The sequence below is a fragment of the Ceratotherium simum genome, chromosome 6 (assembly GCF_057802395.1).
Source record: "Ceratotherium simum simum isolate JZ-2026a chromosome 6, ASM5780239v1, whole genome shotgun sequence".
Taxonomy (NCBI): Eukaryota; Metazoa; Chordata; class Mammalia; order Perissodactyla; family Rhinocerotidae; genus Ceratotherium; species Ceratotherium simum.
Window position 1 is genome coordinate 10,150,380 of NC_141905.1, and position 24,287 is coordinate 10,174,666.

The following is a 24,287-nucleotide window of genomic DNA, read 5'->3' on the forward strand; positions in this document are numbered from 1 at the left end:
TCTGGCAGTTGTTGTGTTGATTAAGTGGACGATGTGTGTGAAGCACTTAAGCTAGGGCCCCTCACGAAGAATACACCATAGAAGGCTCTCGGTTAATGTTGAACTTAGGCGAGAAGGGTGCTGGGGTCAAAAATGGGCAGGACCATCTCTGTTCAAAGAGCTCAAGATGGGTGGGGTGACACATGTGTTTAAGTCTGAGTCACGGTGCCCTACTGGGTACATGGGGGACAGTTACCCCGGCAGAGGCACCAGGGTTAAAGCCGATGACGTCCTGGCCCGTCACCCCCAGGCCAGGGCCAGCACACCCGCAGTTGTAGTCAGCTGGGACAGAGGGCACAAGAGCCCTGGGGCCAAGGGGGCCTGGTGACCCACACACGGTCATCGGCAGGCCACTTGGGTGGCCAGTCTTTTTCCAGCCAGGCTTTGCCCCGGGTAAGAAATTAATTGTAACCTAATTGGCAGTTTCCTTAGCACAGAAGCCGGAAGGAACTGCCAGCGAGGCTGGTGATTAACTGGGCAGCAGCTGGGAAATCACATTTGGGCAGGGAGTGTCCATCATCTCAGCGAGGCCACTGCAGCTGGTTGGGATGGTTGTGGAAGTATGGGCAATGGCCGCGGGTACATGCTGGATGCAGCCCGGGCCCAGACCCCCCGGAGCAGAAGGCGGGGCCTGTGTATAGAGGCTGAGTCTGGGCTGCTGGCTCCCATGCTGCCAGGCTGCAGCTGTCAGTTGTTCACCTCACTCCCCCAAACCTCAGCAGAGGGCCACATGGGTGACGTAGGGGTGTCAGGAGACCTGGGTCCTGGTTGCAGTTCCACCATGAGTGCTAGAGGTGAATTCTGGGCTTCTGTTTCCCAGTGTTAAATGGGGAGAGTTGTGTCTCTGGCCCACAGCAAGAGCTCAGGTGAGGTGTGCAAGGAAGAGCTTTTCGCAAAGGTGGGTGGAGGGATGTGCCTGTGTATGTAGGGTGAGTGGTGCCTACAGACAGCGAGGGCTGGTCCCTGGGTCTCTCCTCCTTCATCCAGCTGCTCTTCCTGGCCACTGGCCACCCCCCTGCCCAGCCAGGACCCAAGAGGACAGGTGTCAGGGGAGACACTGAACCCCACATTGGGTCCCCTGCCCTCCCCCGCCATGGACCACAGAGTGGGTTCAGGCTAGAGGGATGACGGTGGGAAGGGCCTTGAGAGCTGTGCTGTGTGTGAAGCTGCCCCCCAGACAGGCAGGTACAAGCCCTAGGCTCTATGCTAGATAAAACCTTCAGGAGCATGAAGAGCCCTAAAAGCTCACCCTGGGAAGCCCAGGACCCAGTGTGTACCAGGATGGCCACTCACTCCTTCCCATGTGCTGGGCCCATCTAGCTTGCCCTTGCTGTATGCCCAGACCAGACCGACCAGACCAGGAAGGCCACTCGGCCTTGTGGCCACTGTGGCACATGCTGCCCGCTGAGGGCTACTGGCAGCATTTGGGGGAGGAGGAATTTCAGACTGGAACTGAGACTGCACTGCTGTGATGGTATCTAGTGTCCTCAGTGGGCCCCAGCGAAGTAGCTGGCCCTGGCATTCGAGTCCACAGTGTGTGCACTAAGCTTTCCATCTGTTGGGCACACCGGCAGAGGTCAGAGTTTTCTTGATGGTTTTGCAGACAGAGACTTAAATTCAGGGCATCAGGACTGGGACAAGCTGTCAGATTTCCTCCGAAGGAGGCGTTGGCTTGTGAGTAAGCGCAGCTGAGCTGAGCCAAGGATGCATGAGCAGAGGCAGCTGGCTCTCACGGTGAGGCCCTGTGGAGTGTCAGATCACTAGAGCCTGCCCCAGGCCTTCCCCTCACACCTGCTCTGTGCCAGGCATCAGGCGAGGTTCTCGGGATACGACAGTGAGCAAGACAGGTCCACTGCCGGCCCTGTGGGCCTTTACAGCCCAGCTTTCCTCACCTGGCTTGTGTGGGTCCAACGTGGCAAAGCCGCTTTCATTTGGAAGCCTCAGGATGGTTGGTAAAGCGATGGTGGGAATGATGATGATGCTGGTGAAAGTGGTGATGATGGTGATAGTGATGGTGGTGGTGGTGATGTAGGTGGCAGTGATGGTGTAGGTGGTGATTGTGGGGATGGTGGTAGTGAAGGGTGGTGGGGTGAAAGTGATGATGGCGGTGATGATGGTTGTGGTGAAGATGGTGATTATGCTAGTGGTGTTGGTGTAGGTGGTGGTGATGTGGTGGTGGTGGTGGTGAAGGTGGTGATGATGGTGATAGGGATGATGGTGTAGGTGGTGGTGGTGATAGTGTAGATGATGGTGTAGGTGGTGGTGGTGATAGTGTAGATGATGGTGTAGGTGGTGGTGGTGATAGTGTAGATGATGGTGTAGGTGGTGGTGGTGATAGTGTAGATGATGGTGTAGGTGGTGGTGGTGATAGTGTAGATGATGGTGTAGGTGGTGGTGGTGATAGTGTAGATGATGGTGTAGGTGGTGGTGGTGATAGTGTAGATGATGGTGTAGGTGGTGGTGGTGATAGTGTAGATGATGGTGTAGGTGGTGGTGGTGATAGTGTAGATGATGGTGTAGGTGGTGGTGGTGATAGTGTAGATGATGGTGTAGGTGGTGGTGGTGATAGTGTAGATGATGGTGTAGGTGGTGGTGGTGATAGTGTAGATGATGGTGTAGGTGGTGGTGGTGATAGTGTAGATGATGGTGTAGGTGGTGGTGGTGATAGTGTAGATGATGGTGTAGGTGGTGGTGGTGATAGTGTAGATGATGGTGTAGGTGGTGGTGGTGATAGTGTAGATGATGGTGTAGGTGGTGGTGGTGATAGTGTAGATGATGGTGTAGGTGGTGGTGGTGATAGTGTAGATGATGGTGTAGGTGGTGGTGGTGATAGTGTAGATGATGGTGTAGGTGGTGGTGATGGGGGTAGTGACGGGGGTTGGAGAATGGTGGTGCTGGTGGTTGCAGTGGTGTAGCCACCTTCACTGAACTTTACTGGCTGCTAGCCACTGTTCTGAGTGCTTCACGTGCATTAAGTCATTTTAGCCTCCCAACAATGCTGAGGTGAGTACTCTTATTATCCTTAGATACAGGGGAGAAAACTGAGGCACAGAACTTATGTCAGTCACCCAGGCTGGTGTCCCCACACCTCCCCTACACAAACACAGTGCTTTCTGTTGCCCTGGATCAAGTCCACAGTCTTTTGCCCAGCATTCACAAGCTGGCTCAACCTGTCTCTTCTGCCAGGCTTTCCAAGTTCATGACCTCTTGGCCCCGCAGAGCTGGACTTCCTGTCTCCAGCCGTGTTCCCCCCACCCCCAGCTCTTTTCTGACACTGTCTCTCAGCCAGAACTGCCCCTGCTTTTACTCTCCTCTGCCTTCAAGGCCAAGCCCGCCCCAGCCGGCCAGTGCCCCTCAGACCGCCCTCCTCTTGTCCCTGTGTCCTGCCAGGGCACTGTCTCCTGCTCAGTGGCTGGCCTCCGTAGGACCACCCCTTCCCCCTCTGGCCTCCATTTGCCCATCTGCAGCATCTAGCCTGGGCCCTCCCAGCTCACCCCAGCCCTCCTGCCTCTCGCTCAGTTCAGATATTTTTTCGAAAGGGGCGGTTTAGTTCTCCCTGAGCCCCTGAGGGATAGGATTATTTTTAAACCATGCCAGAGCAGCCAATAAACACAGCAGGGCCATGCTGAACCAACAAGGTACCACCCCACACACTGCACCACACGTATAACAGACGTGCCCCCCACACCACAGAACACACTGGCTTCCCACACTCACCACACTCTCCCTGTGCATGCCACATGCACAGGTAGGCATGGCTCCTGAGGCCTGAGTCCCATCTCCCAGAGCTGGCCTCCATCCCTCAGGGCGTCCTTGGTGCCCACAGTGCCCTGCCCAGCCCCCAGCCCCAGCCATCTTGGAACCACCCGCTTGGGGAGGATGCTTTGGGGAGGTGTCCCTGTGCCCTTGCAGTGCATCCAGAGGCCTGGGATACTCTCTCTCCTTAGGATTTGTCTCCTTCCCCACTGTCCTGAGCCCCCCACTTCAGGCCCCAGCCTCCTCCAGGGACACTTCTCCACCCAGGATTGGGGCCCTTTTAGATGGGGCAGCCCACATCCCCTCAGCAGGAAGGTGTGTGACAACATAGGCCTGCCCTGCTGGCCTGGCGCTGACCAGGCTCACCCCTCACTGCTACTGTGTCCCTTGGTCAGGGGTGACACTAGGGAAGGTGCACATGTCCCTCCCCCCAAGTTGGCTTTCCTGACATTCCTGCCGGCGGGTGGTGGGCATCTCAATGTTTCCAACCTCAAGATCCAAAAGCCAGGATTACTCTCAGGGAAGGGGCTGGCTGGCCTGTGAGCCCAAGACTGTGAGTGGCCTGGTGGCAGTCGGCCTGTGTCTGTCTTTCCTGCCTGGCTCGGGGTCTGCCAAAGCACTGAGAAAGCATTCGCTGTCACTTTTCCAGAGGCAGGCAGGCAGCAGGGGTAATGGGCACCCGTTGTTTCTGTAGAGTGCTCCCAAGGATCCTGGGGGGCATTGTTGAGAGGTGGGGCTGGGAGGCCCTGGCTGGGGTACCCCTGCCGTGTGCCAGGGCTGTCAGGGAGCCCACCCCCAGTTGTGTGGACATACCCCCCACCTGGGGAGGCACCGAGCACCTGGTCAGCCCCATCTATTCAGGGCCACAGCGGCCGCCTGCTGGGCCCTCCTCTGTGCTCACAGGCAGGGTGGCTGAGGAAGCAGCCCCTCCAACCACAGCTCACACCTGAGCTGAGGCCTGCCCTACCTCTCCTGACCCCTCAGCGGGGCTGGCCAGGTCCCTGAGCTCTCTGGTCTCAGCTTCCTCACCCACAAAATTGGGCTAATGAGAGTAGCCCCTGGGAGGTTGTGATGGTGCAGGTGCAATGAGGTGGAGCAGGTGCCGCTGTGCTGAGAGCAGGGCCTGGTGCCTGGGGAGCGTCAGCCTCTGCTTCTGTTAGCTTCAGGTAAGTGCTCTCAGAGTTAAGAGAGCAAAGGTCAATGAGGTTGGGGGTGGGGCATGGGAGAAAGGGCTGAGCTGAGTGGGGGCTCACCTTGGAGAGAGGACGTGGGAGGACCATGCACCCAGGAGCCCTGGGCAAGGCTGGGTGGAGTGAGCACAAGGCCCAAAGCCAGGATCCCCAGTGTTGGTGCCTGTGGGGAGCGGAGACCGCCTGGGACCCTGGCACCTGTGTGCCCTCACCCGTGGGATGGCGAGCTCCCCAGCCATTCATGTCTCTCCTGTGCCTAGGCACTGTGGTCCTGTGAGTAACTGGCAGCCGAGGGCGGAACTGTAGCAGAAACCAACAGTGCCCAGGTGTTTACCTGGCCCGTGGCAGGCAGCTGGGGCAGCAGTGGTGGGATGCCAGATGAGGCCAAGAACCTACGGTTCTGTACCGCCTGGTTCTGGCTAAAGATAGAGCTGTGGGCACATCTTTAAAACTGAAGCACATTTTCAAAACATAAAAAAATGACACCAAAAGCACGAGCAACAGAAGGAAAAATAGATAAACTGGACTACATCAAAATTAAAAACTTTGGTGCGTCAGTGGGCACAATCAACACAGTGAAAAGGCAACCTGTGAAATGGGAAAAAATATTTTCAAATCATATATCTGATAAAGGGTTAATATCCAGAATACATAAAGAATTCCTACAACTCACCACAATAACAAAAAGCCCAATTCGAAAATGGGCAAAGGACTTGAATAGACATTTCTTCAAAGATATACAACTAGCCAATAAGCACGTGAAAAGATGCTGCTCCACATCACTCGTCATCAGGGAAATGCAAATCAAAACCACAGTGAGATACCACTTCACACCCATTAGGATGGCCACTATCAAAAAAACAGAAAATCACAAGTGTTGACAAGAATATAGAGAAATTGGAACCCTGGTGCACTGTTGGTGGGAATATAAAATGGTGCAGCCACAATAGAAAACAGTATGGAAGTTCCTCAAAAAATTAAAAATAGAGCTAGCATATGATCCAGCAATTTCACTTCTGGGTATATGTTCAAAAGAATTGAAATCAGAGTCTCAAAGAGATATTTGTATACTCACATTCATAGCAGCACTATTCACGATAGACAAAAGGTGGAAGCAACCCAAATGTCCATTGACATAGGAATGGATAAACAAAATGTGGCATATCCATACAGTGGAATATTATTCAATCTTAAAAAAGGAGGAAATTAACATATGCTACAACATGGATGAACCCTGAGAACATTATGGTAAGTGCAATTAAGCCAGTGATAAAAAGACAAATACTATATGATTCCACTCATATGCAGTACCTAGAGTAGTCAGAATCATAGAGACAGAGAGCAGAATGGTGGTTGCCAGGGGCTGGAGGGAGGAATAGGGAGTTGGCGTTGAATCGTTCAGTTTTGTAAGATGAAAGAGTTCTGGAGATGGATGGTGGTGATCATTGCAAAATATTTGATGCCACTGAACTGTACACTCAAAAATGATTAAGATGGTAAATGTTATGTGTATTTTACCACAATTAATTTAAAAACTGGGAACTGCGATCCCCTTTATACACCCCCCCCCAATTTGTTATTTACACTAGAGCCGCCTCTGATCTGTGCTTTTTTTCCTAAAAGCAAAATTACGTTACAATCCCTTGCAAAAGCAGCCTCCAGCTGGGACAGAGCATAGCGATTGCAGGGGCTGTGAAGCATACTGCAGGGTGACCCTGCCTGTGCGTGCACACGTGTGTGTGTGTGTGAGTGAGCACACATGTTCTGCTAACATGTACCAATGGGCAGTGTTTCTCAGTCACCAGTAATTGTTTCCTGAGCTGGGGTCAGTGGTTTTGTTCTCAGCCTGACGGCTATTTGCTCAACACCAACTGCCGGCCTCACCAAGGCGGCCGGTGCACTAGAGGGCCCTGCGTGCCCCACACGAGCCTTGTCATCCTGCTGCTGACCGTCCACCTGTGGTCCCAGCGCCCATCAGACAAGCCAGAGTATCTTAGCCAAGTCTGATCTCACCCACTTCCCTGCCCCACCCCTCTCCTGTCCTGCTCCCCATCTCCTATCCCAAATTCTGACCACTTCCCCAATGTGCCCAGCCATTTCACACCCCTGTTCACGAAACCATTTTTATTAGCTTGTTCCTTCATTTATTGGCTCACTCATTAGTTCATTCTTTCAGCTCATATACAGTGAATTGGCCCATGTGGCTGGAAGGCGGGTGCCCAGGAGAGTGGGAAGGAGGTGAGTTGGGGGGGCAGATGGGGCCTCACCCCTGGTGAGGAGCCGTGTTTTATTCTGCAGGCAGTGGACAGTTAATGCAGAGCTTCAGACAGAGGGTGACCGATCCAGCTGACCTTGGCTGCTCTGAGGCAAGTGGCCTGGGGGGTCAAGAGTGGGCACAGGGAGACTGGTTGAGCGTGGTGTCGTCCAGGTGAGGGAGGTGAGGGAGCAGGTCAGCTTGGGCTGGGGGGCAGCAGAGGGCAGTCTCTGGGCTGGTGTGAAGGGTGGAAGACAGAAGGGCTCAGGGTGAGTCTGAGGTGTATGGCCTGAACAGTGAGCTGGGTGGTGCCTTGACTGGAGTGGGAAGAGTGGGAGGAGCAGGCTGGGTGGGCAAGGCTGGGTCATCCTCTAAGTTAGACTGAGATAGGGTAGATGGAGCAAGGTGGTCCATCCATATGCATGTGGCACTCAGGACGAGATCAGGGCTGGCAAATGTTGCAGTCCTCAGCACAGAGGCAGCAATTAAAGCCATGGGAGCGGCTGCCGTTTGCTAGGGGGAGTATGGAGCCAGGACGGGGAGCTCCCAACACCTAGAGGATAGGCCGAGGGGGAGGAAACCGGCACAGGAGGTGAGCAAGCTTTGAAATCGTCATGAAACTGGAGAACACCAGACAGGAGGTCCTAAAAGCAGCCAGAGAGAAGAGGGAAATCCAAGGAGTGACAATTAGAATGAGCAGAGTTCTCAGCAGCAGCAGCAGAAGCAAAAAGACAGTGCAATTGTGTCTCTGAAGGACTGAGAGGAAATAAGCGTCCTCCAGAATTCTCTACCCCACAAAAGTGCCTGCAAGATGGAGGTAGTGTTTGGGAAAAAAGGAAGGGGAAAAAAGGAAGAGAAACACAAGACCTAGGTTCATGTTTGCTGTGAGTGGGATGGAATGGAAGGTGGGGACGTGTGAGGGCGGCAGCATGGCTGTGTCCTGTTAGGTTGGCCGTGGGATCATAGGTGGTGGTTGTAGTGTTTACTTTCAACGTAAATGTTGTGCAAAATGTCTTCTTTGTATGTATCAAACATTCAACTAGAATAAAGGGAAAACGTGAATGGGGTATGGGAGGAGGGGCCGTGGGGTGGACAGGCCACATCCTGAGAGAGTGATGGTGCCAAGCACTGGGGTCTGGGCCCTGGGTTGGGGCTGGAGGGACCCCCCACAGGGACAGCTGGCCTGCAGGGGGAGGTGCTGCCCCGGGGAGGAGTCGTGGGGTCTGTTTTCCATTTCCAGCAAAGATGATGGCATTAGGAAATCGTCTGTTAAGGAAATTCTGCTGGCCCATAATAAAACTGTCATTTGCACGGTCTGGCGCTCGTCAAGGGCAGGAGCCAGGGCTGCCCGGTGAGTGGATTCTGCGGGAAGGGCCTGCCCTGCACACAGATGCAGGCGTTGCTGCCAACCGCACACCGTTCTCGGATTGTACCACTTCTCAACTTGTTTTCTTTTTCTTTTTTTTTTTTTTTTTTTTTGTGAGGAGGATCAGCCCTGAGATAATATCCATGCCAATCCTCCTCTTTTTGCTGAGGAAGACGAGCCCTGAGCTAACATCTATTGCCAATCCTCCTCCTTTTTTTTTTCCCCTTTTTCTCCCCAAAGCCCCAGTAGATAGTTGTATATCATAGCTGCACATCCTTCTAGTTGCTGTATGTGGGACGCGGCCTCAGCATGGCCGGACAAGCGGTGCGTCGGTGCGCGCCCGGGATCCGAACCCCAGGCCGCCAGTAGCGGAGTGCGCGCACTTAACTGCTAAGCCACGGGGCCAGCCCCTCAGCTTGTTTTCTTTCTTGAGAACCCCAGATTCCGGCTCTCATGTTGCAGGCCTAGGACATTTTTAGTTGTTTGGGGCTCTGCATTTCCCTGGCAGAGAGATCACAGTGAGTGTGACTCACTGATGCTCAGAGTGGTCAGGAGGACAGGCCCAGAGGTGTGGTGAGAGACCAAGGCTCCTGGCCAAGAAGTGCCTGTCCAATCAGGACTGGCATGGTCAGATGACTGCACATCCGCCACAGAGGGCAGCAAGGAGGTTGAAGGAAGCTCAGGTGATCTGAGATCCAGTGCTGGCCAGGACCGTGGAGAGCTGGCAAAGGTGAGGCCACGGTCAGGGCCAGGGCCAGGCTCAGTGGGTCTGCACTAAGTGAGCAAGGGAATGTGTGTGTGGGGACAGTGAGTGTGCAACAGTGTGAGAGAATGTGTGAATGTGTAACCATGTGTGTGTGAGAGAGAGAGAGAGATATGTGTATCAGTCTGGGTCCAATCAGGAGACAGCACCCACACAGCAATTGAAGTAGGAGAAGTTAACATAAGAGTTACTAAGCTGTGATGAGAGAACAGTGAGGCTTAGGGAGCTCTGAGAGCTGAGGGAGGGCACCCAGGGAAGGAGCCCCCTCGCCGGGCTGGGGTCAGGGCACGCTGGAGGAGCTGGGTTGCAGCCCACTGTGCATGGAGAAGTTGGCTGGGTTGCCCTGGCTAAGGCTGGCTCATAGCCAAGAGGCCAGCAGGAGGTAACCCTCCAGGGCACAGGGGAACCCAGGCTGTGGATGGGCACACAGAGGGGTCTGTGTCTGGGGGGCTTTGGGAAGGTGATCGCTGGGCTCAGGCATGGGTTGCTTTAAGCATGCAGTTGGGGCGGATGCAGGATGTCCCCACACTCCTGCCTGGGCAGCAGGAGCCAGAGAAAGCAAGGTGTGACACCAGAAGCAGGAGCAAAGCCTTTGTCTGCCTGCAGCATCCTCCACCGACAAAGATCAGCTTCCTGCTCACTCATAGGAGAGCGCTCAAAGAGTCCCGTGTGTGCGCAAGAATGTGTGCACTTGACGGAGTGTGTACACATGTGTGCTCTTGTGAAGGGCTGAATGAAGGAGAGGCAGGAGGAGACTCAGGCCTGGTTCCATCTGCATCTGAATGTGAATAAGTTAAACATCCCAACCAAGGATGGAGAGTGGAAAACTGCCTTGCCAGGCTATGAGAAGGTAAAGGGAGAAGCCAAATCCTGGCTGGGTGACTGCATGCCCCGGATGAAACCATCGTGCCCAGCGGTGAAGCGGTAGCCACCACAATGGGTTTACCTGTACAGGAGCTGTCGGAGGAGGCCCTGCTGAGAGCAGGACAGCACTTCACCCCCCTTAAACCTTAGTTCCTCCTCTTTTCCCTGCTGGAGTTGGGCAGGGTGGACGCAGAGGGGCTTGGGCCGGTGTGCCTCGGTGTCTGTTTCCATCTCCTGCATGCCCATGCATGCGTGTGCCCATGCGCACACACGCACACGGGCTGTGAAGCTTCCTGGGGTCTCTCCGAATGTAAGCAGTAACTTGGGTCTTTGGCAGGTGTGCCACGAGCAGTGCAGGACCTGTGCATCCTGTGCGAGGAAAGGCCAGCTCCTCACCCCTCGGCGTGGTGCCAGGGCACCCGACATCCTGAGGAACCAGAACCACAAGCTGCCACTGGGAGATGATGCTGGCCAAGCCTGTCCAGGCAGAAATGTGACACTAGGTGTGGGGGAAGGATTATGTCCCCCTGTGGCATTCAGAGGTGGAAGGCATGGGTGGGAAAGCCTTTGCAAGTCCTGCTGTGTTGACCTACCCAAATCGCCAGTGGTGGCTCTCACCAGAGGCAGGTCTGAGCCTACGGCTGGGCAGCCATTCCGGGCAGAAAGGTGCCAGCAGTGAGGGGATATGGCCTCCTGGTGGGCTCAGTGTCTGCCCTTAACCTGACTCCTGTCACCACTTTGTTAGCCATTGTACCAAAACCCAAGATGCAGAACCTCCAGCCGGTTGGCATCGGTAAGGCTTCTCACCTCCCAGCCTCAGTGTTCTTGACTGTGAAATGGGGTGGTGAAGGGATCTGTACACAGCAGTTGTAAATCTGAAGTGAGAGCTTCATACAATACATACCTATGCAGAGGTGAAGCCTGTCTGCACTGCACTGGCTGCTCCTCCCCTCCCCAGCATGCCCTCCTCTGGTTCACAGCTGGAGAAACTGAGGCCCAGTGGAGGCCAGTCTACTGCAGAGGCTGCACAGCCCTGTGAAACTGGACACCCATGGCCCACCCCAGGCTCTCCTCATTCATCCACTGGGATTGGCTACATCATTTGTGGGGCCCAGTATAGGATAAAAATGGGGGCCCCTTGTTCTAGAATTATGAAGAATTTCAAGACAGTGACAGCATTAAACCAAGCATAGGGCCCTTTGGAACTGCCCAGGCTGCACCTGCCTGAGGCCGGTCCTTCACCCACCTCCTCAGTTCCCCCCCTCGGACCATGTGTTTTTTAATCTAAAAGTGTTTGTGACAAGGAAGAGCATTAAGCCGGCCATGCCCTGCTGCAGGGACCACCTCGGAGGCATTTTAAGTGCATTTAAATCTGTTTCTGCTCATAATCATTGCCTGACCCACAAATCCCTTTTGGCAGCAACAGACTGGGCCCCACATGGATCCTATAGGGCTGGGCTCCGTGAGACGAGAGTGGGCAGGGCCCATTCTCCCCTGCATATGTGTTCTGTGTGGTGGGGACTAGACCAGCTTGGAGGTGGGGCCTCTTAGGAGCCTGGGCCCATCCACCTCCCAGCGCCTGGAGCACTAAAAGTGTGTGCATTGTAGGAGGCCCCCCAGAGGAGGAGCCTCCTTCTGGATCTGCTCCTACCTACTGGCAGGTGGGGCGCTCTGGGCAAAGCATCTCCCCCCAGACAATACCTGTTTGCTCTTCTGAAGCCCCCAAGTATCACCAGAGCCACCCCACAAGGTCCTCCTGGCTGGTGGCCCCAAGGGCAGCCTGGTCTTACATGGCTGACCAGGGCCCGGATGTGTGTCCCGAGAGAACAAGGCAGCAGAAGCTGTATTGCCTCTCATGACAAGAGCTCGGTCGTCACACATCATCCCCTCACTGGTACTCTGGGGGTGAGAACGCAGACCCCACCTCACTGTGAAGGGTTCAGGCACACTGAGGAGAGCTGGGGGCCTGGCAGGCTCTGGAAGACACAGGCTGCCCTGGTCTGGGTGCCGGCTTGTAGACCCTCTCCCGCCCTGCCCACACCAGCAGAGTTCCCACGGCTCTGGGAGTTGGGCCCACTGGCAGCATCTCAGATCACTGGTGGTTGGTGCTCGACCTTCCGCCAGGGTGGGGAGGAGGTTGGCGGTGCTGGTACTGGCTAAGGCCTCTCCCTATGGGTGTGATGTCACAAGCCTGGGCTGCCCCCGCCACCACCGTTTGAAGTCTCTAGGAGTTACAGTCTCTTCGTGACCAGAAAGGCAAGCTTCCAGAGACGCTTCAGGGCTGCCTTCCACTGCTAGCTGGGGTTCCTGATCCCTCAGGACTTGGTGGGGGAGCAGAGCCTCACCCAGGCTAAGTCAGCTGAGCATCAAAGGCACACTGCTGCGGAGCTCACGCACTGTGACACAGGCTAAGTGGGCTGGTGAAGGATGTGCCTCTGGAAAAGCTCCTTTACGAATTCCAGTACTTTTGTCTGTGTGTGTGCCCTCAAGCAAATGGAATGACTTTATTTCTTTCTGCCTCAGCGTCTGTGTTTGCAAAGTGATGGTCCCAACAGCTCCTTATCTGGGGCTGTGGAGAGGACAGAGGATCAGTGTGTATGCCTGGGGGCTTGGCCTTGGGCTCTGTTGGAGGCAGGAGCCTCCCAGAGCCGTGCAGTGGGGCTGTGCTCACCCTACACCCCACCTGTGAGAGGCAGCCCAGGCTGCAGTGGGCCAGCTCCTCTGAGAGGGTCTTGGGGGCGGGTGGTGGTGGAGGGAAAGGAGTCGGTCTTCCTGTCTATAAGGCAATGAGCATCAGCTTCCCCAGCCCCCCACCAGAGCTCCCGCTGGACCCTCTGACTCAGAACCTTCATGGAATGTTGGAGAAGGAAACTTGACTGCTGCTCGTGATCGAGGCCCTTGTGGGGCAGCAGTGCTGTGCCTGGCTCTGATCCCCCTTCTGAGCCTGCTTTCCCGGACTCGGCTGTGCTTGGTGCCATGTTGGGTAGGGTGGGGCAATGCCATGGGCTGGGAGCCCCTCTGATTTCTGATTTCTGCAAGGGAGGCTGGGTGGCCCCACTAAGGAGAGAAGGCCCAAAGTTATTCTGCAGGTGGGGGCTCCAGCACATTCCTGGTGGGAAGAGGCTGCCAAACCCCATCAGAGATCCCTCTGCAGCTGTCCCTCCCCTCCCTGTGGGTGGGGAGACACCTGTCTTTGTCTCAAGAGCCTCCCTGATGAGCGATGTTGGTAGGGTCCTCTCTGGGCCCCGAAACTGTGAGGAGTGTAGGTACTTCTCCCAGGAAGAACAAGCCTGCAGAGTGGATCCTAGTTGTGCTGGACCCACGGGGACCTGTGAGCCACGGCCCGTCACTCAGCCCCGCTCGCCCAAGGCCTGCTCAGAGCCGTGCCATCTGCTGCCCTTTAACAAGAGCAGCAAGAGGCCGGCCTTGTGGCCCTTTGGGGCCGACACAGCCCTCTGACCTGCCTACCATCCCTGCTAGGGTCAGCTGCTAAATCCGAAACAGATCAGCCCTGAGTGCAGCGTCTCGGGGGAGCCTGTGTCCTTCTGATGGGGAGGGTGTAGGGAGAGGAAGGTGGCATTCAGCCATGCGTGGGCAGCGCCTGCCTGTGGTCTTTGCCAGTGAGACCCCAGGGTGGGGTCTCAGCGCTCCTCCCCAGAATTCCCCAATGTGACTTCTTCATGGGATTCCAATAGCTGCCTCCCCTAGGATAGCAGACAGTGTGACACTTTGGGGTGGATCCCTCCCCCAAGAGGCTGCACAGCAGGAAGGCCATGGCACAGAGCCTGGCTCCTTGGAGGTCCTAGCCTGCCCCTCCAGGAACTACACCAGCAGGGACCCAGTAATTCTAAGTCCCACTCCAAGGACAGCTCTCATAGGGAGGGGCTTTCAGAACAATGGTCTGGAAGGTCAACAACATACCTGTGGCCCCCTTCCCACCATCTCTGCATTTAACTTGTGTGTGCTGGGCCAGGCCTTCGGCTTTGACCAGAGCTTCTCTCCCCACCCCCCACCCCATTTCTCTCCCGCTCTCTCTTCTTCTTTCCTTTCTCCCTTGCTTCCTCTCTCTCCCTCTCTCTCTCTCTCCCCCTCCTTCCCTTTTGTCTCTCTCTCTCCCCTCCCTCCCTCCTTTCCTCCTTCTCTCCCTGCTTCCCTTCCTTCCTCCTTCCCTCCCTCCTTCTCTATCTCTCTCTCCCTCTCTCTCCTCCTCCCTCCTTGGTGGCCAGGCCTGTCTGGCAGGTCAGCGTCCACCCTAGGGCAGGCAGGACCAAAGGCACACTTCCCTCCAAGTTGGCGTTCGCAGCCTGGCTGCCTTTGAGGTTGCCCTTGGGAAACATTCCTCAGTGCAAGCAGCCTTCCAGTTCTCTTACTGTTTTACCACTTCGGGATCCCAAAGGTCTTACTTGTTCTCTTGGTCTGACTGCAGTTGGCACTTGATTGTTTCCCACACCAAAGTATGTCCTCGAGGACCCAGGCAGCCCCAGGGCTGTCCTCTGCTGGTGCAGACTGGACCGGCCGCTCACCCTGCCAGCCGTGAGGAAAGTGGGATGTAGGTGAAGACAAACTGATTGAAAAGAGAAATTGGTTACACACAAGTGCAGGATTCCTAATGTTTGCCTTGTGTGTTGGTATTTTGTGTGCATTATAGAGTATATTTGTAGATTTTTTTATGGTTTTAAGCATTGTTTGCCTATTTATCCATCTTTTAAAAAATTCTTACTATTCTTAAAAACTTTTTATTATGAAAAATGTTGAACATACACACAGTCATCAGAGCAGTAGGATGACTTCCCACGTGGGCTTGCCCAGCACAGCCATGGTCAGCATCCCCTTCCTCATGGCATTTACGTCTCTACCCATGGCTCGTCGGTGATCTGTTTTTTAGGCAAAATTTACCTAGTTTGAAATGCACAAATCTTGGCTGCACATGGTTGACAAATGGATGTGCCCATGTGACCCACACCCCTATCTCCAGAACGTTCCCTCCTGCCCTTCCCAGTCTGTGCCTCCCCCACCCCCAATAGGCAGCTGGTCTGGTTTCTGTCACCTAAAGTCAGTCTAGAATCATGCCACGTGTCTTCTTTTGTGCCTGGCTTCTTCCACTTGGCATGATGTCTGTGAGATCCATCCAGGTTGTTGTGTGTATCAACGGCTCATCCCTTTTTATTGCTGCATAGGATTCCACGGTGTGAGAGACCACAGTTTGCTTATCTGTTCCTCCCCTGAAGGGCATCTGGGCTGTTTCCAGTTCTCAGCTATGAATACCCCTGCCATTTATGAATAAGTCATTTGATGGACGTATGTTTTCATTTCTCTTGGATAAATGGAGTGGAATTTCTGGATCCTATGGTAGGAGTGTGTTTAACTTCAAATAAAGATTTGTTACTTTCTGATAAAGTACGTGTTCGTTTTTGGCGACTACTGCCTGCTCTGCTTGTCTGGCAAGGTCTTGCCCGCTTGAGAACGCGGGCTTCAGGTACTGTGTTCAGAAGCCTGGGGGAACTCCCGGCTCTGTGTAGTCACGTGCTTATCCAACAGGTAACTGAGATCGGTTTTGCAGCTGTTGTATACTGCCTCCTCTTCCTCCTTTTTCTTTTTCTATTTTAAGGCAGTGTATTTTCCAGCTAGCGTTTAGCTATACAAATAATTGTGTGTTGAGGTTCTTAGGACTACAAATGAGAAAGTCCTACTAAGGTCACAATTTTAAATTAGTGAATTTTTTTTTTTGTCCACGAAGAAGCTTTTATCAAAGTGTGAAATAAAGCCACTGGGGAGGGTGGTCTGCCTGGGAGGCCTGCTCAGGCTCCAGCTTGGTCACCACCCCTCCCTCCCTCACACGCTTCCTTGCTTCCTGCAGCCCCCCTGGGACTCTACTTCTCAAGGGATGCTTACTGGGAGAAGCTGTACGTGGACCAGCCGGCCGGCACGCCCCTGCTCTATGTCCACGCGCTGCGTGACGTCCCAGAGGAGGTGCCCAGTTTCCACCTGGGCCAGCACCTCTACGGCACCTACCGCACACGACTGCATGAGAATGACTGGATCCGCATCCAAGAGGACACGGGTCTCCTCTACCTTAACCGGAGCCTGGACCACGGCTCCTGGGAGAAGCTCAGCGTCCGCAGTAAGGGAGCAGCCCAGACCCCACGCCCCACCCCTCATCTTATTCCCCAACAAGCCCCCTCACACCGAGGCCCAGAGGGCGGCTTCCCCAGGACTCCTGCTATGTGAGAGTGGAAACAGTGAGATGAGGCTGGGCTGCCTCTGTGTCCAGCCTGGTGAGGGAGCCAGGACGAGTGTGGGGGACACTGATGACCCTTGGGCCTTCTTGGGATTTTGGAGAACCCATGTGAAGGATTTGGGTGCTCTCTCCTTGCTGGACCCTGATGCCTTTTCCAGTTGGGTTAACAAGGATTTATTTAGGGTTGTGAGAGAGGGGTTAAGAGGGGCTGATTGCTAAATCAAAGTTTTGGTTTAGCAAATGATCTGGAACTTGCTGGAAAAGCAGCAGTTCCCACAGAAAGCCTGTCTTCCCATCAGCAGCAAGCTGCCCTTGGCACCTGTGGGGACTTGGGCCTCCCTCCAGGGAGGAGAGTGGAGCAGAAGGAAGACCTGGCCAGCTCCTTAGAGCAGAGGTCAGAGCCGGAGCGAAGGCTACCTGTGACCTTGGTCCTAGGGGACCAGGGAGGGGGCATGGAGCAGAGTTCTGCCTTGTGGCATGAAATGGTGATCGCACATGCAGTAGTACTCCCCACCTCTGAGCACCTCCTCCAGAGACCTGGCTTCACTGGACCCTCAAACCAGCCCTGAGCCCCCTTGTGAGAGGTGAGAGGGTGAGAGGCAAGCAGTGTGCCTGTGAACAAAGAGTGGGCAGCACTGCCCCGCAGGGGCAGAATGACTGCACCTATCTACCAAGTAAAGCCAGGGTCACATGATGGGGCCCCCCACCAGGTCACCCCAGATGGTTCCTGGAGGAGGTGGCAGCTAAGATGGGTCTTGGTTCCACACACACGGTTGCTTCATCTTCATCCCAAGCCCCAGTGGGGAACCTGAAGAACTAAAGTCCTTGGAGGGGAGGCCAGAGTGGAATTGCTGAGGGTCTGCGTTTCATACGAGGCCTGTTCTCTTTGTGCTTGGAGAGTGGCCTCATGCACCTGTCGGGTCCAGTCAGGAGAGAAACCACATAGTAACTTGAACAGGAAAGTTTGCATAGAGAATTATTAAGTACAACGGGATTGGAGCAATGGTGATCGCACACCCAGTAGTACTGAAAGGACAGGCTAGTGAGAAGCAAGGAGAACTCTAATGAATACAGGAAGAGCAGGTGTGAGGAGCAGCCGCTACCTTAGGGCTGAGATAGAGGGCGCAGGAAGAGCCCCACCCCTCCAGACCCCGCTGGAGGGGAAGTCGCTGTGGTCCTCCATGATGGAATTTCCTGGAAGTCCCCCCTCTAGGTGCCAGGGAAATCTGTCCATGGGGTGTGTCTCTGCAGAGGTGTCATGATGAAAGTGCCTGTGGAGGGTGTGGGCCGCTGGTCTCCACATGCGGTAGGAGCTGGTTCTGGGGAAGCTCTCAGCCTGGTGTTAGAGCCGGGGCTCCAGGCTCCCCTCTGAGGGGGGCAGTGATGTGATAGAGGCTGGTGGGGGATCCAGGGGAGCCTTAGACCCAGCACTCAGGGCACTGAGGAGGCTATTTGAGCTGAGACCTGAATGACAAGAGAGGTGGGCCTGGGAGGCACCTCCAGGCAGAGGGAGCAGAACCACAGGGCCCTGAGGCAGAGACAGACCCCAGGTCCGGGGCACTCAGGGGCAAGCGGGAGGTGGCAGGCCAGGGCAGAGAGCACAGTGGAGCCCTGTGGACCACGGTGAGGACTAGGCTTCACAGCAGCCCTGGAGCTCCTGCCCCCTCTCCGTTCCATTCCCCAGCACCTGGCAGGGGTGGCTGACGCCCCACCCGCCTGACCTCTTCTCTCTCTGCAGACGGTGGCTTCCCCCTGCTCACAGTCTACCTCCAGGTCTTCCTGTCACCCGCGTCCCAGCGGGAGGGCGAGTGCCAGTGGCCGGGCTGTGCCCGTGTGTACTTCTCCTTCATCAACACCTCCTTCCCAGCCTGTGGCTCCCTCAAACCCCGGGAGCTCTGCTTCCCTGAGACAGGCCTCTCCTTCCGCATTCGGGAGAACAGGCCTCCTGGCACCTTCCACCAGTTCCGCCTGCTGCCCATGCAGTTCCTCTGCCCCAACGTCAGCGTGGCCTACAGGCTGCTGGGAGGTGAGTGCTGGCCTCACCGGGCCATTCCTTGGTGCCTGCTGTGTGCCAGGCACGGTGCTGCAAGCCCTCGACATGAGCCATCTGGTTTACTCTTCACCACCACACCATCCGTTCATTTAACATTCCAGAAATATCTCTTGTGTGGCTGCCATGGACCAGGTTCTGTTCTAGAGACCAAGGATGTGAGAGTGAACAAATCAGGCCAAAATCCTGCCTGCCTGGAGCTTCCATTCCCGTGGGAGATGGAGACCACGCAAGTGCTAAGGAAATCAGGCGGCCTCTGAAGGGGCCAGCGGGGAAGAAAAGCCGAGAGGGCATGGAGCGGTGGAGACCACTGTCTTCAGTTGGGTGGCTGGGGAAGAGGGCACTAGAGCAAAGGTGGGAGGGCGTCAGGCAAGCAGGGCTAGCTCCTTCCAGAGCACCAAGGGGGGACCCCGTAGCCGGAGCACAGTGAGCGACAGGGAGGGTGGAGGCTGATGAGAACAGAGAAGCTCCTGAGGAGGAGCAGGGTTTCCCATTGAGGAACCGGGGAGTCACAGAAGGCTTTTCGGGGGGTCGTCGACACTTCCTGACTTACCTTTAAAGGATTAGTCTGGCTGCTGTGTTGGGAATGATTTGGGGTGGGGCAGTTTAGGGTGGAAGCAGGGAAATGCTTAGGAGGCTACTGAGAAATCCCTGAGCGAGAGGATAAGGAATGGGCCGAGGGTGGAAGCCACGGGGCAACAAGAAGCAGGCGGCTTCTGGGCATGTTTTGAGGGAAGATTCCTGACAAGTTGGATGTAGGGTGTTGAGGGAAAGAGGGGACCAAGCATGGTTCCAGGATTCTGCCTGACCAGCTGCAAGGACAGCCGACCTTGTCACGAGATGGCCCTGCCTCAAGATGGTCCTGGGGAGGCCAAGAGCACAGGCGTGGGCAGAGGGAGGGATGAGAGAAGGCAGCTGAGCGGCCACATGTCAAGTGCCATTAAACCATTTAAAGGCAAGGAACTGGGACTCAAAAGGGACATTTTCTAGCTGGACTGCTAGTAAGTAGAACATGGATTCACACCAGGTTTATTGCGCACACACGGCAATAATGCTGAAGGAAATCTCCAGAAAGTGAGAAGTCACACACACCAGCACCCTTTCATTTGCCCTGCAGCGGGGACAGGTGTCTTTGTGCAAGATTGCCGGCAAAGCATACGGTTTAGCACGCTGCCCTTTTTCACTAAAAATTACATAATTAAATATTGTTGAGCGTGTTTTTGTAACCATAAACAATAGAGGGAAACAGTATATGATAAGTGTTTCCCACACGTGTGATTCATGTGTAACATGTGGGATGTGAAAGACGTGTAATGTCCCGCGGTTGGCTGTGAGGGTGGTCAGTGCTGACCTTCAGGCCTTCAGCATTTCTCCTTTTCTGGGTTATATCTGGAGGATGAATTCTAGGACAGGCTTGGGGTGAAGCGTGTTGGTTACTGGTCCTCCGCTCACAGGGTTGTGGGAAGATATGAGAGTCGCTGAACCTACAGCAGTGCCTGGTGAAGAACAGGCCCTTCAGCCTTCATCGTCCCATCCTCTAGTGAGGACGCGGAGGCACAGAGAGACAGAACAACCAGCCTGGGGCCACACAGCCAGGAGATGGAAAGCAGGGATTTGAACCAGCAGTCAGAAATATTTGTGTGTGAACATAAAATCATACACCAGTGTCCACCATGTTTGTTTTCAAGTGGTAGAATTGTGCCTTTATTTCTCCCATTCTCTAACATGAACACCTATTGCTTCCACAGTTAAAAAAAAAAAAAAATCCTAACATTATTTTTTCAAAAACCAGCAAATGCTTGGAACTGAATCTCCGGGCCTGCAGCCTGGCTGAGCTGGTGCTACCCCACCCCACAGCAGAGATAAGGTGGGCGAAGGGGCCACCAGCCCTCCCCAGGTGGTCAGGGTGAGGACCCGATGCAAGACTCCTGGTCCCCGCTCTGCCCCATCAGCACGAGTGACGGCTGCAGCCACAGGAAAGCTCAGTACCCTCATCACTGCAACTGTGGAGTGCTGTGCCCCCGCGGAGCCAAGGAGTTGGGGGGAGAGCGGGCCCCGCGGCCAGCATGCACCCCCGCTCTATTCCCCGAGTCCCCTCCCACGCCGCCACTCCTGGTGGGCCCCTGAGGAGGGCAGCTGACCCTGTCCCCGGCCCGGGGTCACGCCGGGGTGCCTGGTCCGCTTGGTGCGCAGGTGAGAGTCTGCCCTTCCGCTGCGCCCCGGACAGCCTGGAAGTGAGCACGCGCTGGGCCCTGGACCGCGAGCGGCGGGAGAAGTACGAGCTGGTGGCCGAATGCACGGTGCGCATCGGCGCGCGTGAGGAGGAGGTGATGGTGCCCTTCCCCGTGACCGTGTACGACGAGGACGACTCGGCGCCCACCTTCCTTGGGGGCATCGACACCGCTAGCGCCGTGGTGGAGTTCAAGCGAAAGGAGGTGCCTATTCGCCCGTGTGTGTGTCTGTTGTCGTTCGTCCGTCTGAGTGGTCGGTGTCTTCCTCTCCATCCGCCATTTATTGCTTGGTCTATTCAGCTGGCCGTCCGGCCGTCCAGCCATCCAGCCATGTGGCCGACCATCCGTCTAGTTATTCGTCTTTCATTTGTCCGTCCGTCTGTCTATCGGGGTTTTTTGTCTGCCTCCAAGGCAGCTGAGAAGGAGAGAGGAGGCGAGCCCCGCTGGCACCCAGCTGACCCCTGACCTGGGAGGCAGGGGCCCTGGGTGCCCTGCCTTTGTCTGACCACAGGTGCGTCTAGGGGCGCATCTGTGCTGCTGGGAGGGCGCGGCGCGCCGCCCCGAGGAGGGGAGAGGACATCTTCAGGGAGGGCACTCCCTTCCCCCGGGTGTCAGCCCTTCAAGGAAGGGCCCTTGACGTCCGGCACGGTGCTTGGGAGTGAAGAAAAGCAGGATCCGGTGGGGATCTCCCTGCGCCGCCCCGCCCCTCCCGGCCCCGCCCCTCTCTGGTGCTCCCAGGGGGAGCGGAGTGTGACTGCCACCTGCTGGGCATCGGGGAGTCCTGCAGCCGGCAGGCCAGCGGGCGCAGTGGGAAGGTGGGGTACGTGTAGCTTGTTGTCTTTTCGTGCTTTTCTGGGCACCCCAGGAGCAGGTTTGGTGGACGGGTGGACGGGAGAAAAGCACATCTTGTGGGAAAATGTCGCGTGAGCTTGGCAGGGCCGCTTTGGAGTGACAGCAGGGAGCCTGGTTAGTAGAGAGAGCAGAGGTATCCTCTGACTCTGCTCAGAGCCTTCCTCATGACCCTTCTGGCCTGGTGTACAGAAGATGCTTGGAGGAGAGCATTCTGGTATACACCTGGGGGGGGGGTCCTGGCTCTGCCGTCTATCGCTGTGACACCAAGCTAACCCCTCCACCCAGTGGGGCCCAGCTTCCTCAGGGGAGAGTGGGGGTACTCTGCTCTATGGAGACCTAGATGAGGCCTGCCAGCAGAGCGCCAGGGCACCTGCTCTAATCCATCCTGACGGGAAGTCTCTAGATGCCTGTCACCTCTGTTGCTCAGATGAGGCACAGCAGCCCAGGGAGGGTGACTGCACCAGGCTGGAAGGGGCCCCATAGAAACTCAAACCAGGTCAGTCTGTCCCTAGAGCCGGCTCTGACTGTGCACACCTGGTCCACCTGTGGGGCATGTGCCCTCTTATGGTCTTGGGCTGCGGGGGCTCTGAAGGGTCTCTCTCACCAGCTCTGACTGGCACCCCTTGTTCTCTGCAGGGCACTGTGGTGGCCACGCTACGTGTCTTCGATGCGGATGTGGTGCCAGCGTCCGCGGAGCTCCTGAGGCGGTACACAAGCATGCTGCTTCCTGGAGACGCCTGGGCCCTCCAGACCTTCCGTGTAGAGCACTCACCCAATGAGACCCTGGTCCAGGCCAACGGCAGCTTTGTGCGGGCTACCGTGCATGACTACAGTAAGAGGGGCCAAGTGTGGCCTGGCTGGGCCCCCGAGGGAACTGGCAGCCCACTCTTGTTGGCAGGGCAGCACCCTGCACACACAGACACCTGTCCTGGCCCTCTGAGCCCAAGGCAGCCGCCCCTTCCTCCCCTCCACCCAGCCCTCCCTTGTCTCTGCTGGACTCACCGTGGCCACCTTGGTGGGATTTCACAGGCTGTCCTCTCTCTCTGAACTACCCTGTGGCCGACCCTTGCAAGACCCCACCACACCTCCCCCTGCTGACCACGCCAGGGCTCACTGCCCACTGCAAACACCTATGTCATCGCCTGAGGCCTTCCTCTGGTCCCTGGCACCTGCTTTGCCACCCCCCAGGTGTCTGAGTGCTTGGAGATTATTGCTTCTCCGCCAGCCACTCTCCGTTAACAGGGGTTGGTATGCAATAGCAGCCCTGTGGCCTCGAGTAGGAGGATTCTGAGATGACTGTCCTGTCTGGTTCCTGGAATGCACCCACAGGGCTACTAGGCTCCAGGTTCCCACCATGCTCACTTGCAGGATGGGGCATCTTCATCAGCTGATTTGCCTCCCTCCCCGGCCTTCCTGCCATGTTTTCTGGAATCACCTTCCGAATACCCCACTTGCACTTGGATCCTTGTTTTAGGATCTGCTTCTGGGGGAACCCAGGATCACTGGTGCCTTTACGCCTTTCTGCTTGGCCTGATCTATACGCCGTGTGTACCAGAGGGGCCCCCGCCATCCTTCTGTCTCTACTAAACCAGAACCATAGCCTTGGCACATGGCAGGTGCACAGAAGTGTGTAAGCTCCCAGGTGCTGGAGGCCTGTGGAGTCCAGGGGTCCACTGAAGGCTGCTGCTGTTGAGAGTTCTCTGGGGGACTGGAGGGCCAGCACAGTCTTCCCAGGGCCTCAGTGGTGGGGGTTCTTTACCTCGTGTGTGCCCACACCCTACACACACACCCCATACACACCACACACACACGCAGTCCACACACACACCCCCCATACACAACGCACGCACACATACACACACACTACCTCCCAGCTGAGAAGAGTTCTCTGGACTTCCAGCTCAGCACAACAGCTAATGTTTTAACAGTGGTTCTAACTAAGCCCTGCCTGTCAGGTCTGTTATCTGTGGTGTGAAAGTGGTATATGTTTGCACACATGTGCATGTGTGGTCAGGGCATGCGTCTGGGAGGAGGCATGCAGTGGCGTGGGGAGTGGTCCTGGGCCCGGATCAGCTAGGCAGTCATCATCTTGCCCCCACCCGCAGGGCTGGTTCTCAACAGGAGCCTCCCCATCTCGGAGAGCCGCGAGCTGCAGCTGGCCGTGCTGGTCAACGACTCGGACTTCCAGGGCCCGGGGGAGGGCGTCCTCCTCCTCCACTTCAATGTGTCTGTGCTTCCCGTCAGCCTGCACTTGCCCAGCGCTTACTCCTTCACCGTGAGCAGGCGGGCCCGCCGCTTTGCCCAGGTGAGGCCCGCTGCCTGCCTGGGGAAGGGCGTGGAGGCCCGGGGGACCCAGGGTGGGGCACTCCGTTTAGTTGATAGCAAGCAGGCCTGGGGGTGGGTGACGCCCCCTCCCTGGGCTAACTGTTCACAGAGTGGCCCAGGGGCAGCCCCAGGCCCAGGGCCTGGGAGGCTGGGGCCATGGGAGAGTGGGACAGTCACACAGGCAGGGCTGGTGGGCTCTTTTTTACCCTCTCCCTTCTTGGTAACTTCAAAACATGTTTTCTGCTAATGTAAGAGCAACTCCAGGTAAATCTACATATGCTGACTTGGAAAAACGTTCCTGGTGGATTAGGTGAAAAAGTGGTTTGCAGAAATATTGGTCTCACGTGGCTCCATATGTT

General features: G+C 56.0%; 1 protein-coding gene across 2 annotated transcripts in view; it reads left to right on the forward strand.

Moving 5' to 3' along the window:
• RET (ret proto-oncogene) overlaps positions 1–24,287 on the forward strand; it is a 57,040-nt gene that overhangs the window by 11,031 nt on the left and 21,722 nt on the right. For both annotated transcript variants that reach the window (XM_014788968.2, XM_004432424.3), the window contains exons 2-6: positions 16,090–16,353; positions 18,209–18,496; positions 20,714–20,955; positions 22,240–22,435; positions 23,709–23,908. In XM_014788968.2, coding sequence (XP_014644454.2) covers positions 16,090–16,353; positions 18,209–18,496; positions 20,714–20,955; positions 22,240–22,435; positions 23,709–23,908 — 1,190 coding nt within the window. The remainder of the gene's footprint in view (positions 1–16,089; positions 16,354–18,208; positions 18,497–20,713; positions 20,956–22,239; positions 22,436–23,708; positions 23,909–24,287) is intronic.